We start from the raw sequence: 22,462 nt of genomic DNA, 5'->3' as shown, positions 1-22,462 counted from the left end.
AGGACATCTATAGGACAAAATTGACTTTTGGTCATAGCGCCCCCCGCTGGCAACAGGAAATCAGCCTTATATGACAAACATCATCGGCAGTAGCGGCAGTAATTTGCAGCCAGCGTCAGTCTAGCAACTCTCCGTTGGCTTGCGAGCTGGAAAAAACAAATTCTGGTCCGGCCAATCACATCGTATAGAGTCGGTAGGCGGATTAAAATAAGGACGGCAGAGTTGTGATGGTTCCACGTGAATTCCCTGCTACTTGAAAACAAAGAAGATGGCGAACAGCGGTCTTTCGAATCGGCTTTAGCCGCGACTCTGGAAGACTTGGAGTTAAGCACTGAAGTCATTCTTAAAAAAGGAAAATGTGTTCAGAGTTTTGCCAACCAGATACGGCAAAAGTTTAATCTATCAACTAGCGTTGCTCTGGTTGGCTATAAGTGCAGAGGGAATTTGAAAGACAACCGTTTATCCCGCCACCTCGGATTGAGCCCTGCCAATGGTGAGTTCCCAGACCCAACATCTTGATGTGGGTCTGGCTTGTCAGGCTAGTGTGAGATGTCATTGAACTCAGTAAAGACTTCCTTCTTCATTGGTGATGGTTTGGCCAGCCCCCTATGCTTTAGCCTTTTCACAGCTAATGAACTGTACTACGTAGAGTCTTGTGTGAGATATCATTGAACTCAGCAGAGAGTTCCTTTTTCATTGGTGACGATTTGCAGTGTCTGAGTGATGTGCAAATGCATGGCTGCAAGGAGCAACGTCCGCCAGTAACCCCGATACGCAAGGACGTGCAAGGGCCCGTCCAACGCTGCTTGCAGCTTTAATTTTTTTTATATTTTTTACATTATTCTTTTGGGCATTTTAGGCCTTTATTTCCACAGGACAGATGAAGACGTGAAAGGGGAGAGAGAGGGGGAACGACATGCAGCAAAGGGTCGCAGGTGGGAGCTGAACTCGCGGCCGCTGCGTCAAGGAGCAAACCTCCACACATGTGTGCCCGCTCCACCAACTGAGCTAACCCCGCCACTGCAGTAACCATTGTAAACGCTAGCTGTCAGTATGACATATTGCTCCTTTAAATGTGGAATAATGGTGATATTTTAAGATTTAGTTTGACAGAAACATATTTTTGGTGAGTCAACTGATTTCCTGAATTTGCTCTGGTAGTGGTTCCTGACGGTTCTGTGATTTTGTGTAAAGGTTTTTCATTTTAAGCTGATGTTTCTTAGTCCTGTTGTCAGCCCTTTTATGGTAATTACATTTGATTGAAATATACCAGAAAGAATTGTACTTTAAGTCGCAGTGCTTGGAGTTCTCTTGGCTACCACATTGCTGTCCCTAGTCTTTTTTTTTTGCAGTTCCATTCTTTCCTTACCTGCCCCCTAGATGTCCTCAGTGTGTTCTTTGTCTTGCACACCTGTGGCTCGTTATCTTGCTGGACCATATCTTCTGCTGCCTGTCTTACTAGCTGCACCTCATTAATAATTAGTCTCTTTGTGTCTGCAGCCAGTGTTATCCCTGTATCAGTTTCACATGGTTTAAGCTGCCTTTGTGTTGCTATTCTTGTTCTTGCCTCCAGTATATCCTGTCTACCTATTGCCCATGTGTTATTTGCAGGCTAATGAAGCAACCTGCGTTTGATTAATTCATGAGAGACTGCTATTGCAGGTAACCCTGGCCTTCGACTTTTACAGACTTTTACAGAGCGTGAAAGTTCCATACACGTCTCTAGTAAACTAATTACATTCCCTCCTTTCTTATCTCGCTGTAAGGTCAAAAGAATGGGACCGTAACTATGTGACGTCACAAGCAAGATTGTATTGTGACGTAAATACCAATGGCAAGTGAAAGTATTTTAATTTGTTTTTATTTTATAAAACTGATACATATATATCACATTTATCAACCTGATACCAACGTTAGTCTAATAGGCTAAGACCTACAAGTCTTCATAGTTGTGTTTCTTTTTAAGAAAGTACATCATTTTCCTGAGTCTGCAGACAAAAATACTAAAATAACAGCAACTTTGAAACCAGAGGCCAACCGTGTACCATGAAGAAGAAGTTCTTCACGTCTTATTTAGGAAGAGCTAATCAGTCGGTGGAGTCTGTGGTTGAAATTAAATCCTGCAGACTGTTGACTCTGTGCCAGATATTTGGCCAACCTGTAAGAGAAGTGTGTGCTGGGTGGATCCTGGTGGCCTTCACTCCTATTCAAGCCTGTGCAACGGACGAATTCAAGCAGGCGTTTCCTATTTCGGTGCAATCTCCATCTGGCTCTGGCAGATTCGCAGGTCAAGGTTTAGGGTGTTTTCACACCTATAATGTGTTCTCAGGTCCGAATCAGTTAATGTGTTTGTAAACTTGGAGTGATTTCCCCATTGTTTGGTTTCATTTCACACCTGGAAAAATCCAAGCCTACCAAAATGTGTCATTACAAACCACACAAGAACGTTCACACCGCTTATTGGTCAGATGTGTCTAGAAAGTAAATACAGGTAAAAGGTCCTGTGTTCTGGACTAAGTGCACATTTCTCTCATCTCCATGGTCAAACCAACTCATTTATTTAAATGATCAGACATTGTTTCGCGAGCAACGTTACTACGTCTGCTCTGCTCACTGAGACTTTGCTGTGCTCTGCCGGTATCTGTCTCGAACTTTAGCAGCAACTGCTGTCTATTTCTGTGAGAGTGTGGTATATTTTAGTTGCAGCACTGTGTTGCCGTTGTATGGAGAAGGAACTTCGTAGACACTGCTCTTAGTATAAAAAGATTTATTACATCAGAGTTTTCAGCATCAATTTACAGACCCATGGATATCTGGAGAGACGACCGACCCAATCTTCAAAATTTGTCGCTCTGCCTTTTCTTTGTGTGATTCAATTTATATCTCAATGCATTGTATCAACATAGGACGTAATTTTGTAAGTATATGATTGGACCAGATAACTGACCAATCAATGCCTGTTATCTGGCACAACTCCAAAAAAGGTATCTTCTGTCTTGGGGGGACCTCTACTCATGTTAACAATTTCCAGATGTTCTTAGTGAATGTAGAGTAAAGTTCATGCATCCTCCTTATACCAAAAACTTAGATCACAATGGTAAATAGTCAGATACCACAAGAGAAACATTGCAAGCTGCTACAGTTTGCGTGTTCTGCCGCGTCGCACATTGCAAAGCACACAGACTACACTTGCGGAGTACACAGTTGGTGCGGTTCGAGGTCGGATCATGCTCTCACCACAAACGAACTGCTCCAGAGTTCATTCTCACCTGCCCAAACGAACTACACCAAGGGGGAAAACGAACTCTAGTACGATTCAACAACTAAATGAGGCAGATGTGAAAGCAGCCTTACCTTTGTACAACTTCAACATGGGCTTAGTTGGCTGATAAAAAAAGACTGCTGCACTTTGAAAATGGAGAATGTAGCGCATTTCTTTACCATTTTTAGTAATATCACACTCCCAGATAGTCTGTGATTGTTCAGATACAAGCATTTTTATTACCCACATCAGAGACATGACATCATGTGCTTTTTCAAGGCAGAGTGTGGGGCATTTTCAGTAAAGAGCACATATTATGTTTTTGTGTCTTTTCTGACCTATGAATGTTGTTATAATGTTGTATAGTAATGTTAAACAATACCAAAGTGTCAAATAATGAGATAAATGCATGTAGACATGAGCCCTGCAGGCAGCTTGGCCCAGCTCTGAATGCTCAGATCTCATTGGGTCTCAGTGGGGTCTTTGAATTTCCTGTATTTGTCTACGTCAATGAAACATACTTCCCTACATGGTCATGCTGCTACACCAGAGACAGTTTAAAACCGAGACACCCTATCTCAGAGTAGTTTCCTGTATCTGTGTCACGTGGGCTCCGCAACTGCCACGCCTCTTTAGGAGATTAGCGGCAGGTCCTGAGTGTATTGATTCCAATGGGAGAAGTGAACGTGAACACAGATTATGACTGATTCTTTCGCTCCATAGTCACCAAAGTAAATATTGGAGCCATTTAGCTTATTTTTCACAAGCCACATATCTCCAGAACATTCTGACACTAAAATTGCATTTTGCAGGTGGACACATCAGGAGATAATTAACTTTGTTTGAGACCTGTTTCTGTCTCAGGACCAAACTCTTGCGAGATCTGGCAACACAGATAAACTAGCGTCAACTAACATTCGTTAAAGCCCTAACAAAACTAATCTCCCTGATGCTAAATATGTCTTTTAGCTGTGTAAATATCTAACGTTAGCAAAAGAAAATATGAATACATTATGCAAACTTTTTATCCATCCACACAACGTTCACTACACTTTCAAAAGAGGCCACGCCCATTTAGGAGACAGGAAGTGTGTACTGTTTTATACCATTGGCGCTGCCTGAAATGGGCTATCTTTAGTATAGAGGATTTTTGGCTGCACGCTTCGAGCAGTCCCTTTGGAGGTCTTCCGGAAGATGACCAATCACAACAGAGTGGGCTTGGCTGGAGGGGAGGTGTGGGGGTGGCAAGGGGGAGGAGGAACCTAAACCAAGCTTTCAGAGGAGCTGCAGATGATGCTAACCCCTATTTTCCACTGGATGCATCTGTGCTGGGATGCGGATGTGCTGCGGCCCCCACAAGCAATCACAGCCATCCAAGTCAATGCTTGATTTTCCACAAGCCACGCCACGGCGCGTCCCAGAAGTGTGCGTGAAGCAGCTATCCGCTCCGCTAAAGATACATGCCAGGTCTATTTTCACGTTCGGACAGCCGGGCAGGAAGTGAAACTGCAAGAGTATCAAGTCAATTTACCAAAAGACACCCCCCAAAATCGTATATGTCTCCTCTACAACACCATAGACAACAAGAGATTCATCTTGGAGGTGGAAAAACATAATAGACATCACAGATCTTTTTTATAAAGACAACGCCAGAAAAGAGAAGGCATGGAGTTTAACTGTAGGAGTGCCTGGAGTGGAAGGTAGATACTAGCTTAATAAACACGTAATTGTTCTGTAAAGTACAAAGTAGAGACAATATAATCTGTGAGTTGGGCAGTAAGACACTCTGCTTCTGAGACGCTCCCGGTGTGGTATGGCGCGTGGTGGAGGACGGATCAAAACTGGAACGCAACCGGAACGCAACACAGACATGCCCAGTTGAAAAGGTTTTAATTCTCCAGGTACAAAGAATGCAGCAAACGCAGCAGGTGGGCTGCTCAATTGCAGCACTTGGCTACTTACTTGTTTGTAAAAAATTAAATGTAAAAAGTAATAATAATAATAATAATAATAAAACATTTTATTTATATAGCGCTTTACATGGTACACAAATACACTTTGCAGTAAAACCAGCACATATAGCACATTATAAACAGATAAGCAATAAAACTAACACATAAAACAAGCATATTAAAGCAATTAAAAACAATAAAACCAGTAACTATCAGGTGAGAAATGTAAGACTATTGTATGTGGAAAGCTATCTGAAGAGGTGTGTTTTGATTAGTGTTTTGAATGTTTCCAGGTCAGTACAGTCACAGATGTGTATGGGTAGGGAGTTCCAGAGGGAGGGGGCTGCAATGGTGAAAGCTCTGTCACCCCAGATACGGTGCTTGGTCCCGAGTGGTGGAGAGAGGAGGTTTGTGTCAGAGGAGCGGAGGTTACATTGTGGCGGTGGAACAGGTCTGTGAGGTAGGAAGGAGCCTGGTTATGGAGGGCTTTGTGGGTGAGGAGGAGGACTTTAAACTGGATGCGTTGGGAAATGCCAGTGGATGTTCTGAAGGACGGGAGTGATGTGATCACAGGAACGGGTGTGTTTCGGCAGCAGAGAAGGTGAGTGAGGGGCGGAGACGGGCAATGTTTTTGAGGTGAAAGAAGGCAGTTCTGGTTATTTGGTTGATGTGGTTTTCAAAAGTGAGGTTGCTTTCGAAGATGACAAAGATGAAGGTTACGTATGTGTGGGGATGGAGACAGGGTGGAGTTGTTGACAGTGAAACCAAAGTGGGTGTTATGGGTGTTCTTTGTGAGGGATTTCGGGCCGATGATGATCAAGTCAGATTTATTGTAGTTGCGTTGGAGGAAATTGGTTTGCATCCAGGTTTGTTATCAGTGAGGCAGTTGGTCAGGGTAGAGGATGTAGCTGTGGTGATGGATTTGGTAGAAATGTAGATCTGGACATCATCGGCATAGCAGTGGAAGTGAAGACCATATGCGTAGGATATTTCTGAGTGGCAGGATGTAAAGGATGAAAAGGAGAGGACCAAGCACCGAACCTTGGGGGACGCAACGGAGGAGGTGCTGTTCTTGATGTGTATATCACAAGCTCTAGGCTGCTTTCACGAAGCACATCTGCCGGGTGCATAGATCTATAAGGAAGATGTCATCATTTAAACACAGTAGCAATAATACATTCTCTTAAAAATAAAACACTGTTTTGTGGAATCCTGATGGCCCAGGGGTATAGTACTGGCCATGCAATGCCAACCTCCCTGCTAAAGGTCTGGGACCTTTGTTGCATGTCATCCCTACTCCCTCGCTCTCTTTCCTCATTTCTAGTTCTTTTCTGCCACCATGACAGTGTTTTTTCCTGGATATTTTTCACTGTGCCATTTGGACCTGAGGCCAAAAGGACAACACTGGAACAGTGGAGGAAATAAATTAGGCCCAATCTAAACAAAGCACTGAAATTAAATATACCCTGTGCACCAAATTAATCACAATGAGAGATTTGTCTAGTGCCCAAGCACCAGCAGCTTGTGCCATAAATTGGCTAAATTGCAGCAGTGACATGTTTTTTTATTGAGCCTCTCTTGCACTTTACTTTATTATTCAGTTTAGTTTTCTTGCTGTACCTCTCAACTCCCATCTTCATGCCTGTTGTTTCTTTACTTATCCTACTCTGCATCCCACTCTCTTTCTCTTTTTTCTCTTTCTTTGACCACCATTTTAAACCTCACACTTTTGTCTGCTTTACTCAGAGGCTGGCTGAATTGAACAGTTTTTTTTTTCGTTTTTGCTGACACAATTTCTGCATTCTCAACTAAATGAAAGCTTGTGCAAAATGGTCACTATGAAATGGCAGCAGGGGAGAGCAGTGACATGCTGAGTTAAAGTACAGGGTTGTACAACTATTGTGGGGGTTTTCAGATCAGTGGATGGGTTGGATTTGAGCATTTCAGCAGTTAGGCTGTGTTGTGTATCTTAGCCTGTAATTCGGTAAAGCAAGATGTTAAAGAGTTAGCAAATTTCATTTGAATGCCATTTCAGCTCACATCCTCCACCAGGAAAAAGTACGTCTCTCCCCCTTTGAAGAACATCTTTCAAAGTGTGAGACAAAAAAAAAGTGCTAGACAAAAAGGATGCCATGTTGCCGTACTGCTATCTGAACACACTGGTGAGACGACTTTGAAAAGAACAGGCAAAACAGAGTGTGAGACTGAGGCAGTTAGAAGTATAAGGTGACAGAAAGGATGTGCTTCAGGGAGGAAGAAGGAAGGGCAATAATTGGAGGGGAGAAACACAGTTGCTTTGGAGAAGAAGGAAAACATTATTTTTCAGAGATGGAAAACTGATGTGATGCAAGAAATGTTAGGGTTGCTGTATTCCATCTGAAAATAGACCTTGCTCCATGTGATGCTTTCTAATTTTTCTGTTGTCTGGAAAAACAATAGCACTTCAAAAAAGTTGCTGGTCCTACAGGTCATAATGTAAAACTTCTATTACTGCCCTGGAATGTAAAGTGAATACATTTGATGGACTCATTGCCAAGTAAAATCAATTCAGTGACTTAATCTTGACACAAAGTTCTTGACATTGTCAACTGAAAGTCCTTGTGCTTGCTTGCTGCTTGAGCTTTCGACAATATTATATGGCGTATGTGGGGGCCACTGCCAATTTACGTAACACTGACAAACCTTTTGTATTTCCTTCCCTGCTTCTTCCCACTGCCATCTCTTTACTCCAGCTGACATTAACGAGTAGGTTGTTGTCCTAACAGCAGTGGGTCAGGTCCTCTAACACTTTCAGGTAGGCCTTTTTATTGTTGTCTGTGATCAAACATAATGATGGTGTTGGAGTCAAAAATGGCTGCACAATTGTGTGTGTACGGGGAGTACAGCAGGAAACTCAAAACAGAGCCCTGGGGTGCTCCAGTGTTAAAGGAACACGCCACGTTTGTTGCATGAATTGTCTTAGTCCGGCAGCGCCGCCGCTAGCTTAGCTTAGCGTAGTGAATGGAATCCTATGTTGCCGGTTAGCATGTCATGAGTAAAAGTGACCCAACAAAAACAAAACCTAATTACGTCTTGTGGCCTGTGTATTCACAACGAGTACAAATAGCAACGCAGATTAAGACTAGACGATTTCCTAGGCAGATATTGACTTGGGACTATATTGGGGTGAAGCACAGGCAAAGCACTGCTACTTGGGCACAGAGATATACGCTACGCAAAGCTAAGCTAGCAGCGGCGTTGCCAGACTAAGACAATGCATGAACTGAGACAAAAATGCATTTGCCCACCTATATAAATATAGAGGAGACGGTGTGAATAACCCTATTTCAACAAACGGTGGCGTGTTCCTTTAAGGATGAGGGCGGAAGAGTTGTTTGTATGTTTGTCTGTTCACCCTCACCACCGTTAAACGTTGAACTGTAGTCAACGAACAACAATCTCACATAGCTTGCGTTCTTTTCCAGGTGATATAGGGTGGTGTGGAGGATGTGTGCTATAGCGTCTTCTGTTGAATAGTTTGGACAGTAGGCAAACTGTAATGAGTCCACTGTGCTGGGAAGTGAGAAGCAGGGGTGAGTGCCACTGGTCAGTATTCATTCAGACAGCCTGGTCTTGCTTTCTTGGGCACAGAAATGATGGTAAACTTATTGAAGCATGTGGGTATGACAGACTGAGCCAGTGACAGGTTGCATTTCAATGTGAATACCAGTGCTAGCTGGCCAGCACACAGTTTGAGAACCCGCCCACTGATACCGTCAGGTTCTCCTGCTTTCTTGGTGTTCATATGCTTAGCTGTTTTTGCTTGTTGGCTGCCGATGACCTCAAAGCGAGCATAAAATGCGTATAGCTCACTTGCTATAGACGCATCAATAGTGATGTCCAAATGATGCTTCATGAACCACTAGCTGTATTTGTTGACCCAACTAGATGGCACTCTTGGTTTAAAGAAATGGGCTCAAATAATGGTAATTCAATGTGATTTCAGCCCTTTGTGGAACAAAGAGCGCCATCTATTGGGCTTAGAAAATAAAGGAAATGCTGCACAAAGCTTCATTTGGACATCCCTACGCAGCAGCACTTGACAAGAAGGAGGGGGTGGGTTTGTAATCTGTCATAGATCTTAGACCTTGCCACATGCTTTTGGCGTTGCCCTCCTGAATTTTTTGCGACATTTTCTCTGCATCTCTGAAACGTATCGCAGATATTGATACGTTTATTGTATTTTGTCATGACCTGGCTCAAAGGTATGATAAAAAGAGGAAAACGCACGTTTTTATGTATTTAAATAAACAAACGTGCTATCAGTTTATCAGTAATGTGTGTAGTGTATGGTAGAGCTGTGAATCTTCACTGATCTCCCGATTCGATTACGATTATCGTGCCTTCGATTCGATATCTCGATGCATCACGATGCATCAAAAAACATTTTTCTAATAAAGCCATATCCTACATTTGACTTGACAAGCTTGCATTGTCAAGTGCAATGCCCAAGCTGCAATAAGTAACTTTAGACTGGAATGATGAGGTGTTTGGGTTCGTTTCTTTAAGGTAGCTACCTTGAAGGTTCAATGTAAAATGTACTCAAACCCTATTAAACTACTGTGTTACCACAGACACACACACACACACACACACACACAAAAAAAAAAGTTGCAGGCCTGATGGTAGCTCGTGTGCGATGCCTCCGACAGGACGTTATCTTCAATGAAGCAAACACACAGAAATCCAACTTACAGTTAGCTGTTAGTCCTCTCCGGTCCAAAATCAGCGTTCTCTGAATCAGTAACTCTCCGCCGTTAGCTCCAACTTTAGCCAGGCCTACTAGCACAACGTTTGTTCTAAACCACTCCTGTTAGACAAGAAAAGTGCCATTGTATACACCTCTTCAGCTTCGTTACTCCAATTAGATTCATCTCCAAGCTAACTATTCTAGTGTCTCTCGATGTTTCTCTGTGTTTTCTTTCCTCTTCTCGATTTGCGATTCTCTCCACTGTCCTCCTCGTCCGCTCAGCCAGTTTGCGCGTGTGTGTGGGTGTGTGTCTGTGTCTGTTTGTTTGTGTGTATGTCTGTGTGCAGGTCTGCCTGCCTGTCTCTGTCTGTCTGTGTGTGTGTGTGTGTGTGTGTGTGTGTGTGTGTGTGTGTGTGTGTGTGTGAAACGGATTAGGCTACTGAGAATGTTATCTTTCATTTGAATGTTTATGCCGCGGCCGGAAAATTAACGAGCGACGTCATTGCGTTATAATCGATTATGGTCGGCCACTGCATCGATGCAGCATCGTCCATGTCCGCATCCCGATGCATCGATTATTTGATTAATTTCAACACCTCTAGTGTATGGATGTGTGAAGGTGTAGTGATGTAAGAAAGCAAAAGTAACACTTAATACTCAACAGATTTCTAAAGAAATATACGGTTCACAGTATTCACTGGGTTTATCACGTCATGGGCAGGCAACAATGCCACAATGTGCATGTTTTCTATGCTACAAGTTACAAGTATATAATTAGAATAAGTGACTGCACCAAGGGGAGGGACATAGTTTCACTAATAATTTGTTTATTTTGCAAATGGAAATAAATCATTTGAATTATTTTTGTGTTATTAATAAATAACACAACAACAACAAAAATATTCACACTAAACAGAAAGGGCTGTTATTATTATTTTTTTTTCTGTCTTCTTTTACTCTAATGGAAAGAAAACTTCCAAAATACACATTTAGATGTTTGTTTTAGACCTTTACTCTCCATCTGTTTTTATCTGTCGATTTCTTCTAAATGAACAAGCTAATGTGCATATTTAAACATAACATGTTATAAGAAAAACTCTTGATGTAACTAACTGGCGAAGTTCTGTGGTGAAATGTTTAGTTTAATCATTTTGTTTAACTTATTCACCTGCAGTGCCTTCTCAAATCTATGCAAATTAGCGCATTTTAATTAGTTAACGCCTAATTTGCATATCAATGTGGCAATTGTGATGACATTATTAGATACAAATTGTACTGTATTCACCTGTAGTGTCTCCATTAAGTACAGTAGGCTACATTAGTCTGTATGGCCATGATGCCTTAGCTAAACCTTAGCCTACTTATTACATTAGCTAGTAGATCATGCATGTTAGCAAGACACAAGTTAACTATATTTGTTTTTTTGTCTTTTGGGTAATTGGCTGTAAACTTGAGGCACTGGTAGCCTATTCTTTTGGTCCATCATCACCACTCACCTCCACACACAACCCAGTCTTACGGCAGTTCGTGAAGTGTTTACGTAATTTAATGTATTGATTCGTGTACACAGACACGTTTATCTCGTTTTTTTCGTGATGGTCAGCGCGTTTTTTAAACTAATGTATTTCAATGGGAAGCATCTTTCGTGATCACAGCACGATTCTTTCTGCCAGTCGGGCTGCAGCAGAGAAGCTCTATACAGCTTTGAAATTATTGGTATTTTTAGCCCTATAACCGCTCTTTTAATCAACATTTATTCATGAGATCTTATCAAGGTTCATATGTATTTCTTTTAATGTTATTATTTCGGTCTTATTGCCAGGGAAGCTGGATTGCTTTGTTTATTGATATTTTTAAAACTATAACGCTACATTTATCACCATTTATTTAGGCTAGATGTTATCATGGTATTCATTTCTTTATTTTAATAATATTATTTCGGTCTTATTAACGGTGAAATAGTACAGTATTTTGTAAGACAGAACTCTACGATATGGGCCGAGCTGGGCACATTCAAAGCCGATATCCCACAATGCAATGCAGGCATTCGTATCAGAGAATCAGACAGTGATCAGCGGGTCTTTAACGATAGTATCGCTTCAATGTACATATTTAATCAGTGGTTTTGTCACCAGCAACAACACGTTGCTCAGCTTTGTTCCAGTAAGCTATGCACTGTAATGTTAAAAAAAAATCACCGGGATAGTCCGTGACAAGTGACGCTTGGCGGATAGGAAAGATAAAAATACATAATATTGGTGATATTGATATTTTTGTCTAACGTTGTATTTGAGGATTTAAACAATAAAGATAACAATAATAATAAAATACAGTTTCACTTTACACTTTCATGACATTAAATGAGATGTTTTTAGATATTGCCATGCTGACATATTAAAATGCTCTGTAATGCAGCCTTGTATTATATATTCCCTGTGATTCACCGTGAGTGTCCGCTCTAAATGATAACACACACTTTCAACACGGGCCTTCCAGCCAGGTGTTGTCTATATGAACACCAAGGTGCCTAAAGGAGCAGAGCCGATTGATTGGTTCATCATTTATGACCTCTGATACCCTCTGACCCATGTCACGACCCTTTCCTCAGTTTGTGAAATGGTTGAATGAGATTGTTGGCATGGCACCACTGCACACAGGTCTCTATTTCAGCAGAATATGCAAAAGTACTTGCGTCTGTGTGCAGTAGGCTGAGGTAGAACTGTGCCAAAAATGACAAAACACGTTGTATATGAACACATACCCATACAAAGCTGTGTACATCTTACTCTGTGAACAAAAACCTCTGCAACAATCTGCTTATCCTTTTAATTTCCTGAAGATTCCTTCTTAATTTTGAAAAGGTAGTCTCAGTAAAGGATACAAAGGTTAGGATGGCTACAAGCTGTAACCACGGTGATTGATATGAGGATCATATTCTGAATATAAAAATGTATATGTTAGGCCTACCATAAATTGATTTTTCAAAAAAGTAATTTATTTAAAACAACTAATAATGCAGTGTGATTTTAAATCAAACTAAGTCCCACACATAAATATGCTCATGTTTTTTTTCCCTTTAGTCTTTGCTATTAATATTCATCAACTGCAAAATTAGAAAATTGCGTTTTTAAATAACTATGCATGGAAATCAAATAAAAAAAATGCTTCTCTTATTTTTTAGTTTTTCACAACAGTAGGCAACAAGTCAAAACAAATGCAAATTAGTCAAACAAGCCATTAGGCTGTATTTCTAAACACTCAACTGTAGTTTTTTATATAGTATATACAAGGCAAATCAGAGTGCTTAGCATAAAACACTATTTTTTCATTATTGGTATTTTATTGTGCAAATTCTCACATACAATGTACAACATTTTTTCACAGACGAGGAGGGGTAATTACTACGTCAATTCCGCTGATTTCTTTAAACGTTATTACGATGCATAACTTACTGGACCAAAACTGAGCAACGTGTTGTTGCTGGTGACAAATCCACTGACTATATATATGTACATTGAAAAGACCCGCTGATCGCTGTCCGATTCTGTGAATGAATGCCCGCATTGCATTGTGGGATATCGGCTTTGAATGCTTCTAGCTCGGATCATATCGTAATGTTCTGTATTACAGCATACTGTAATATTTTACCAGTAATAAGACCAAAATAATATTATTAAAATAAAGAAATGAATACCATGATAACATCTAAATAAATGTTGATAGATGTATCGTTATAGTTTTAAAAATATAAATAAACAAAAAAGCAACCCAGCTTCCCTGACTGAAATAGACCGAAATAATAACATTAAAAGAAATACATAAAAACCATGATAAGATCTCGTGAATAAATGTTGACTAAAACAGCTGTTATTGGGCTAAAAGTACCAATAATAAAACTGTCACAGTTTTCGAGTTAAGGGGGGCGTGTTTTTCCTTTCGTCTATATCTGACGGTGAGGGATTAACATGAATGTCTATCTGACGGACTCCCACATCGAAAAATAACGCAACAGGTACCCCTCTTTCGTTAAAACTTAACGCCAGGGGTCCTTGACCGTGCGTCAGACATTTGACAAGTAGGGATTGAGACTGTGTTGCGGTGGGAGGGAGAGGGAGGGAGAGGGGCGTGGAGGGAGATATATATATATAATTCAATTATAAAAAAATTAAATAAAAGCACTGCAGAAAAAAGGGCACTCTTTCTCGAGGAAGAAAAAGGGCAGGTGCTCAAGCCCCGCTTGATGTCTACGTGTGCACGTGCCTGGTTCAGTGCATCGCCAAAGTCCTTTACCAATGGTGGGAAAATCTTTACCACCCCCCATCTACCTGACCCAGTGGCCTTAAATCCAAAGAAGAATTTTATTGGTTCATGAAACACGAAAATGATAGGCAGTTCTAACAAAACCTTATGACAATAGTGCACGTGCATCTGCCAACACATTTTCCTTGTCCTTAATATGGCGTATGTCCAAATGATAAGGTTGTATGAATAGGGGCCATCTCATTAACCTTTGATTTGGATTTTGAAGGGAACGCAGAAAGGTCAATGGATTACGATCAGTGTATACTACCAATGAGGAACTTGCCCCAACATGAACATCAAAATGTTGAAAGGCCCAAACAAGAGCAAGAGGTTCTTTTTTTGAGTAATGTCTTCGATACACCTTGAACTTCTTAGAGAAGTAAATAACTGGTCTTTCAACACCATTTTCATCAATCTGCAACAAAACTGCACCAGCCCCAACATCACTTGCATCAACTTGCAAATGGAAAGGCTAGTCCATCCTGGGAGCCGCAAGTGCAGGAGCCCTCGACAACAGGAACAACACTTGGAGACCAAACATAGTTAACATCAGCCTTCAACAACTCAGTTAATGGGGTCGCTACAGAAGCAAAATTAGCACAAAACCCACGGTAATAACCTGCCTTTCTGAGAAAACGCAAGATGGAACAGGAAATTCCTGTATTGCCAGAACTTTCGCATGAACGGGTCGAACCTCCCCCACTATCTTGCCCAAATATGTTAATGTCGCCTTAGCAAACTCACGTTTAGACAGGTTGACAATCAATCTTGCCCAAACCAACCTGTCGAATAGAGCTTGTATTCTATGAATGTGTTCTTCCCACATGTCACTATAAATCACCACGTCATCCAAATACACTGCACAGCCGTCCAACCCACAACCTCTGAACTGTTGCTGGGGCATTTCACAAGCCAAATGGCATGACAGTGTAAGAGTATCCTGATGATGTTACAAAAGCACAAATTTCTTTGGCTTTTTCTAAAGAGGAACGTGCCAATACCCTTTCAGACGGTCAAACTTGCTGACACATTTGGCTGCTCCAACCTGATCAACACAATCCTCCTTTCTCTGGAGAGGAAAGGAATCAGGCTTTGTTACTGCATTAATCTTTTGGAAATCAGTGCAGGGGCCTATGTGTGTAATCAGGTTTGCTAACCAATAGACACGGAGAAGCCCAACTAGATGAAGATGGTTCGGCAATGCCATTTTCCAACATGTATGACACTTCTGAATCCCGTATCCTCTTTTCTGGAGAAACCTAATAGAACATCTGAGATATGGGCTAATCATCCCCAACATCAACATTACACAGGAAAAACTGGAGAGTATTTTTTCCAGAGTAACTATTATTTTCCTCTAAGGGAATAATATTGAATCATTTTGGAGTGTAAATATAACCTGCAGCCACTAGAGTGAGAGCAAAGATACAGAATAAATTCTATTGGAGTAATATAGCATGACCACACCCACTAACGTTCCTTAAGTTTCGATTCTGCCGCCATTACAGTCTTTCGCGTACTTGTAAAGAGCGGACTTTGGAGGAACTTGCAGAACGGAAGAGATTCACAGAAGACCTTTTCCTAACTTAATTTCGGTACAAAATGCCAGGTAACTCTACGTTTATTATTATTATTGGTTAACTTAATGTGTGTAAGGTAATATTGTTGAGCAACATTAGCATTGCAGTGTAATGTTAGGCTAGCTAGCTTACTGAACTGTTCGACATTAGTCAGATGCTAACGTTAGCTTTTTAATAACATTACACCAGCTAGCGATAGCTACTTTCGGCGATTTATGGGCATTATTAATGCGAAGTGAATCGGTGCAACGTTGGTATTACCAAAGCCCGTCTACGGAAAGCCGTTCCACTCCCTATTAAGCCCCACTGTACCGAATTTGGTTGCAGTTCCACCAGAGTTCCACTGGGGGTGATCGCGGTCCAGTGCAAAATGAATGGGACTCTATGGAGCTAGACGGCTAAATTTGTCTCTTTCGCCTGATTGTCGTTGCGAAATCTTAGATTTGATTGTAGTTTTTGCAAGTTCAACATGGATTATAGGTGGAAAGTTGAATGAACGAGTACTTATGTCCTTTCGATTTCTTACAGGTTGAGTCGTTGCCCATAACACGCTAGCATTCTGCTAATGAATGCTGATTGGTCAGTGATGGACTGATTACGATCGGAGATCCCGCTTGACGGCATCTGAAGCAGAACCAGAATGTCAGAGTGAATATTTCAGCGTGGTCTTTAAAACATTAGCAAACCTCTTTCTAGCATGTGTATTAACAGGGAGAGCCTAACCTGTCAGCTGTGTTGTCGATGCCTCGAGAGAGAAAAGGAAGTGACTCAGTGCTTGCCGTAAAGCAGTATCTCTGGCCGTATATGTGTATGACGTCATTGACATTTTAAAAGGCTTTTTAGAACAAAAAAGCCACTTTAAAAAAATCTAACACCCAGCAGTGTGTATTTTCTTAGCCTCCCCTTTCGAATGCAACATTCAAATTACTAGACAAAAAATTATATCCTGAGAAAAGTGGATTTTGAGGGGTATAGCTCCATAGAGTCCCATTCATTCTGCACTGGCCTGTGAGCAACAGTAACGTTAGTAGTTATTAGCTATTAGCAGCAGTAGCTAGCAGACATTGCTGACAGCAGGTAACGTTAAAACACGTTTTACTCTTTAAAGAGAGCCTTAGTTTACAGTTAAGGGAGGTGAAATTTGGTTGATGCAACACAAGTTTTACTCGAAATAGAATCTTAGTTTACCGTTAATCGTACACTTTTTTTTTTGTAAAGTTTGCAACACGTGTGTTTTACTCTGTACAGAGTCGGACAGTTTTTAGAAGTTTGATGCAACAGTCTTGGTTTTTCTGTTAGGCGGACAGTTTTTAGGTGAAGTTTGGTTGATTTAACACAAGTAACAGTCTTGGTTTTTCTGTTAGGTGGGACAGTTTTTAGGTGAAGTTTAGTAATGCAACACGTGTGTTTCACTCTGAACAGAGTCGGACAGTTTTTTTTTTTTTCAAGTTTGCTTGATTTAACACATGTAACGTTAACATAGTCTACGTTAACCATTAGGCACAGTTTTTAGGTGACGTTTGGTAATGCAATATGCATGTTTTTCTCGGAACAGAATCGGACAGTATTTCATGAAGTTAGGTTGATTCAACACATGCAACAGTCTACGTTTAAGGGTGAAGTTTCGTCATGCAACACGTGTGTTTTACTCTGAACAGAATCGGACCATTTCTTTTAAAAGTTAGGTTGATTCAACACATGTAACAGAGTCTACATTGTGAGGCAGAGAGTTTTTAGGTGAAGTTTCGTCATGCAACACGTGTTTTACTCTGAACAGAGCACTGCACTGGGTTGACTGCTAAAACTAACTTTAGCCGGGCTTGACATTAGCACTTTATGCTTTGAAAACGGGATAACGGAAGCAAGTAGCATAACGTAAGCAATTGGCGTTTACATTGACAAACGTAGCTAAGGTTCAACTAATTGTAACAGTCCTCTTATTGCAGTCCTCCTATTTTTGTTGTTTGAAATGTTCCTTTGTTATAATAGTTCATTCCAGTGGAGGTATAACATTACTCCATGCATATCTGTTTGACGTTTGCATACTATAGTATCATTAATTGTTCATTTGAAAACGTTTTTCTTTTCATCAAGGATGCAGGCTCTACGAGTGAAGTACAGAGATCACCAGAAGTACATTTGTTTGAGGGGCAACTGACCTTCAAATCCTTTTTGTATTGCGGTGAGTGAAAATGTTACTAATTTTGCATAGTAACCTTTGGAACAACCTGGGTCAGTTTATTCTTTGCACAACTGAAAGGTGCTTTTCCCTGCATGCCTTTCCTAGTCAGTATTGGGGTTAAGATCTTCAAATAAAGAGGACCTATGATTTCTGTCTTATTTTTTTTTTCCTCTACAAATACGCAACAGATTTAATGACAAGCTTGGCTGGCTAACCACAGAAAGCCTGTGCTGTGAGGCCATTGCACTGATGAAGCATACAGCTGACGAAGTAATTGTCAAGGAGAAGATGAAGCAGACCTTCAGCTATCGTCAAAAGATGGTTCATGACCCAATTAAGGCCTCTGAAATATTCACAGCTTTTCCAAGATTCCTAGACATAGCAGGAATGTTAGGTAGATCTTCAACTGCCTTGCCCTGTAACTGTCATGATAATAGTACCACACCATAAAGTTTACTGTTGTCAGGGTACCCGCGGGGTCTTAAAAGCATTGAAAAAGTCTTAATTTTGATAATCTCAAATTAAGGCCTTAAAAGCCTTGAATTTGTTATACAAAGTCTTGGATTTCATTACAAAGGTCTTATATTTTTTGCCTTTCCTAGGATTAAGTTCATACCGTAACAAAATTAACTGTTATTAATGTAGGTTAATTAAAAACTGACCGGAGCCTGAGAACTGAGAGACGCACCGGAGGACCGAGACACAAAGTAAACACGCCTCTCTGACCGGTACCGGGGGGATAGCGGTTAAACTGAGCGGAGGATGTGTGGAATGTGTCGGTGTTTTCGGACCCTGACTGGCTGCTCGGCGCCTTCAGACAAAGCTCAAGCTAACTAACTGACTTCAGTGTGAGCGGACTGTTTAGAGACGACGTGACCGGCAGGTAACGTTAACGGTTATCTGCTACTGTAGCAGAGCTGCAAGTAAACGCTGAACTGAGCTGTGTTTTCAGTGTTAAACATTGCTGCAGGTTTTCATGCACGACTGTTGTTGGTGATTTACAGAGGTGGAAGACTTACTCAGATTATGTATTGCAGTAAAAGTAGAAAAAAAACTGTTGTAGAGTTACAAATTACTTGTCAGTTACAAGTCCTGTATTCAACATCTCCCTTAAGTTAAAGTACAAAAGTATTATAAAAATATACTTAAAATACCAAAAGTAAAAGTGCTCATTATGCAGTGTAATATATCTTATTTTATTGGATTATATTATATTATAATCCAATAAATTGTATTAAATATGACTGATAATTTAAATAAAATGTTTTATTTAATTCAAGTAGCTTACTTATTTTCTAGGGTTGAAAAATGTATACAGATTTTACATTTTCCCCTCATACTTCTGTCGGAATGGGTACAAAGTTGGCATTGAATTTAATATGAAATGGTATTAAAAAGGTCTTAAAAAGCCTTGAATTTAAGTTGGAGGATCCTGGGGGTACCCTGTGTTGGTCTTGACTTATTTCATCTTGTCTGCAGATTGAGCAGGATTTTAATCTTATGTTTGGTGACGCCACCTCTGCAAAGTTCCTGGAGAAGTGGCCCACTGTCTACAAGCAGAAAGTCCTTGAACAAAAGCCGTGGCCTCACACAGACAGGGGAACTTCAAGACCTGGTTCAAAATGCCGAGTCCACAACAGAAGTGGAAAATGGTAAGCATAGAATAAAAGGATTATACTAATGGAAGGGAGATTGTTTTTGAATGAAAATGTAATAACTGAAATGCAATTTTTTTAACTTGTATTGTCAGGATGGGACAGTGACATGTCATCCATTTTGGTTCTTGTCCACCTTTTGCCACTGTCACCTCATGGCTGCAAGCGACCAGGAAAGCTCTCAGCCAAACAAGCCAGTGACCATCTTGTGAAGTTCATCAAGGTGAGGTTAAATTAACCATTTTAAGATTATGGTCAAATGTTTATCTGGAATAGGAAAACATTTTTTTTAAACTGTTTGAGAACCGTGTCTAACTTCAATAGACTAATAAGGTTCTTTTGTCACAGACTGGGACCAGTGTCCAAGGGCATCTGGACAGCATCATGGAACGTCTTCAACCCTATCTGCTTGCTGTGGGGACCAAGAGGAGTGTAATTCACACTTACTTCATTGTGATTGACAAACATGCAATACCATGTAAGTCACCAGACTCTCTTGCCTGTTTTGATGAGCTTTTCAAAGCTCATTTTGTCTTTGGTACCTCGTACAACCCAGATCTAGCAAATGTGTACAACTTTTTGCAAACCACCATTTATGAAATAGATGTTGATTCCACTAAGGTGAATCCTAGGGTTGCAGAGGTGAGGGCTCGGATGCTGCGCTGAGTCAAACCTAAGATGTTGTGTTTCATTTGCAAAAGCCACCAGGCAAATGCTAATTCCCTAACAAAGCACTTAAAATTGATCCATGGACTTTGTTCAGGAAAGTCACTTCGTCTGAAATGCTGCCAGGCTGGTTGTTCACAAGTTTATGCCACTTTTTCTGGGTATAGAAAGCATCTCAATAAAGCACATGAACCTTGTTCTGATCCTGGTGAAGGCCCCTCTACAACTGAAGATTTAGCAGCACGTCATTTTGAGGACTTGCCATTAAGAAGTTCCCCTTCTGACTCAGTCCTTCTCAGTAAGAGTCTTGTAGACAGCTGCGCTACAACAGTAGCTGAACTTAAAGTGGCAGGTGTAGGCGAAACAACCATTAACTCTTTGGTAATTTCCATGGAAGAGTGTTGATGATATCCATAATCAAGCAAAAGAATCTCTGAAGGAGTGACTGTCTTTACAGGAGCCTATCAAAAGTGACATTGAGTGTAAAATTGATCAGTGTTTTGAAAAAATGGAAAACCCTTTTGGTGTATTAAATTCTGAAACAAAGAGAAGGCAGTATTTTGCAGAGAAGTGGGGAAGGGTAGACCCAGTTGAATACGTTCTTGGCACAAGATTTGATACACTGCGCAATCGGACTACTGATACCTATGATCAGGTTGTTGTTATTGATTAATTTGTTTATATCCCAATTTTGAAAACATTACAGTTTATTTACAACCACCCTAATATAAAAGAGATGATGCAGACTGATTTTAGTTCAAGAGAAAATCTTCTTAATGGCTTGTGCAATGGAGATCTTTTCAAGAATCATGCTCTATTTTCAAAACAGAAGCATGCAATTCAGATTCAGCTTTTCTATGATGATTTTGAAACTGCAAATCCTTTAGGATCAAAACGGGGAATACACAAATTGGGAGCAATCTATTTCACCTTGAGAAATTTTTCTCCAAAGTACAACTCAATTCTGAATAATATTCATTTGGTCGCTTTATTTCATGCTCAAGACATTAAAACATATGGCTTTTCTAAAATACTTGATCCAATTGTGCAGGATATTAAAATATTGGAGAAGGATGGAATAAGGGTTCCCTTGTATGATCAGCCAGTGTATGGAACTATTGTTCAAGTTACAGGTGACAACCTTGGTCTTCACTGTTTATTTGGTTTTGTCGAGTCTTTCAGTGAGTCTTTGTCTTGCTGAGAAAGAGGACTTTCAGACAGAATTTATTGAAGATTCACCCAAGATAGATCTGCGAACTCAAGCACTTCATGCAGAACACTGCCAAAAAATGGAGGCAAATCCCAGTCTTCCCTATGTGATGGGTGTTAAACGTACTTGCGTTCTAAACTCCTTGCAGTACTTCAATACGTGTGAAAGCTTTGCTGTTGATACAGTATTATGCATGATATCCTGGAGGGAGTGGCACAATATGAAATGAAACTGCTTATACTACACTTGATAGAGAAGTACACAACATCAAAGGAAATAGACAGGAGAATAAAGAGCTTTAACTATGGTTACATGGAGCAAAACAATAAACCTCCTGCAGTGAAGTTAAGAGAGGACTCAAATGACTTGGGGTTAAATGCCATCCAATCTTGGTGTTTACTTCGCAATCTACCACTAATCTTTGGAGACTTGGTTTGTCCCAATGATCAGCACTGGTATCTGCTACTGCTATTGCTTCAAATTGTTAACATTATATTTTCTCCAACGTCATCAAAGGGTATTACTATTTTTTTGAAACACTTGATCGCAGAACACCACAGGTTATTCAAGCGTTTGTTTCCAAACAAGAGGCTGCTACCGAAGCATCATTTTATGGTGCATTACCCTACATGTATTCTTAAAAGTGGACCAATTTTGCATAGCTGGTGCATGCGCTATGAAGCAAAGCATAATTTCTTTAAAAAACAATTGAAAAGCTTTAAAAATGTAACTAAAACATTGGTAAAAAAAACACCAAAGTCAAATAGCATACAGTTGGCAGACATTTGACCCCAATAGAGTAATGATGGGTCCAGGTAAAATAATTTCTTTAAATGTGATGGAATGGGGCTGTGAGATAGCTGAGACTCTTCAGGTACCAATTGACACCAAGGTTTTAAATGTTAGATGGGCCAAACACCATGG

General features: G+C 40.5%; 1 protein-coding gene across 1 annotated transcript; it reads left to right on the top strand.

The window, feature by feature from the left end:
* The first annotated feature begins 5,744 nt into the window (after window positions 1–5,744).
* On the top strand, window positions 5,745–21,506 carry LOC118496055. Its single transcript, XM_036006173.1, has 4 exons — window positions 5,745–5,815; window positions 19,487–19,659; window positions 19,758–19,885; window positions 20,011–21,506. Exons 1-4 carry the CDS (start codon window positions 5,745–5,747, stop codon window positions 20,326–20,328), a joined length of 690 nt encoding a protein of 229 aa, XP_035862066.1. The 3' UTR covers window positions 20,329–21,506.
* Window positions 21,507–22,462: the final 956 nt, after the last annotated feature.

This window comes from Sander lucioperca, chromosome 1, assembly GCF_008315115.2.
Source record: "Sander lucioperca isolate FBNREF2018 chromosome 1, SLUC_FBN_1.2, whole genome shotgun sequence".
In the NCBI taxonomy this organism is placed as follows: Eukaryota; Metazoa; Chordata; class Actinopteri; order Perciformes; family Percidae; genus Sander; species Sander lucioperca.
The sequence above is the reverse complement of the archived record's forward strand: the minus strand, read 5'-3'. Positions and strand labels throughout refer to the sequence as shown.

Excerpts from the sequence above, each read along its gene's own strand:
- LOC118496055 (XM_036006173.1), top strand. The coding sequence starts at position 5,745 with ATGCCAGTGGATGTTCTGAAGGACGGGAGTGATGTGATCACAGGAACG. Across the intron at positions 19,660-19,757 it reads CACAACAGAAGTGGAAAATG|GATGGGACAGTGACATGTCA; the intron begins GTAAGCATAGAA and ends TTGTATTGTCAG. Across the intron at positions 19,886-20,010 it reads ATCTTGTGAAGTTCATCAAG|ACTGGGACCAGTGTCCAAGG; the intron begins GTGAGGTTAAAT and ends CTTTTGTCACAG.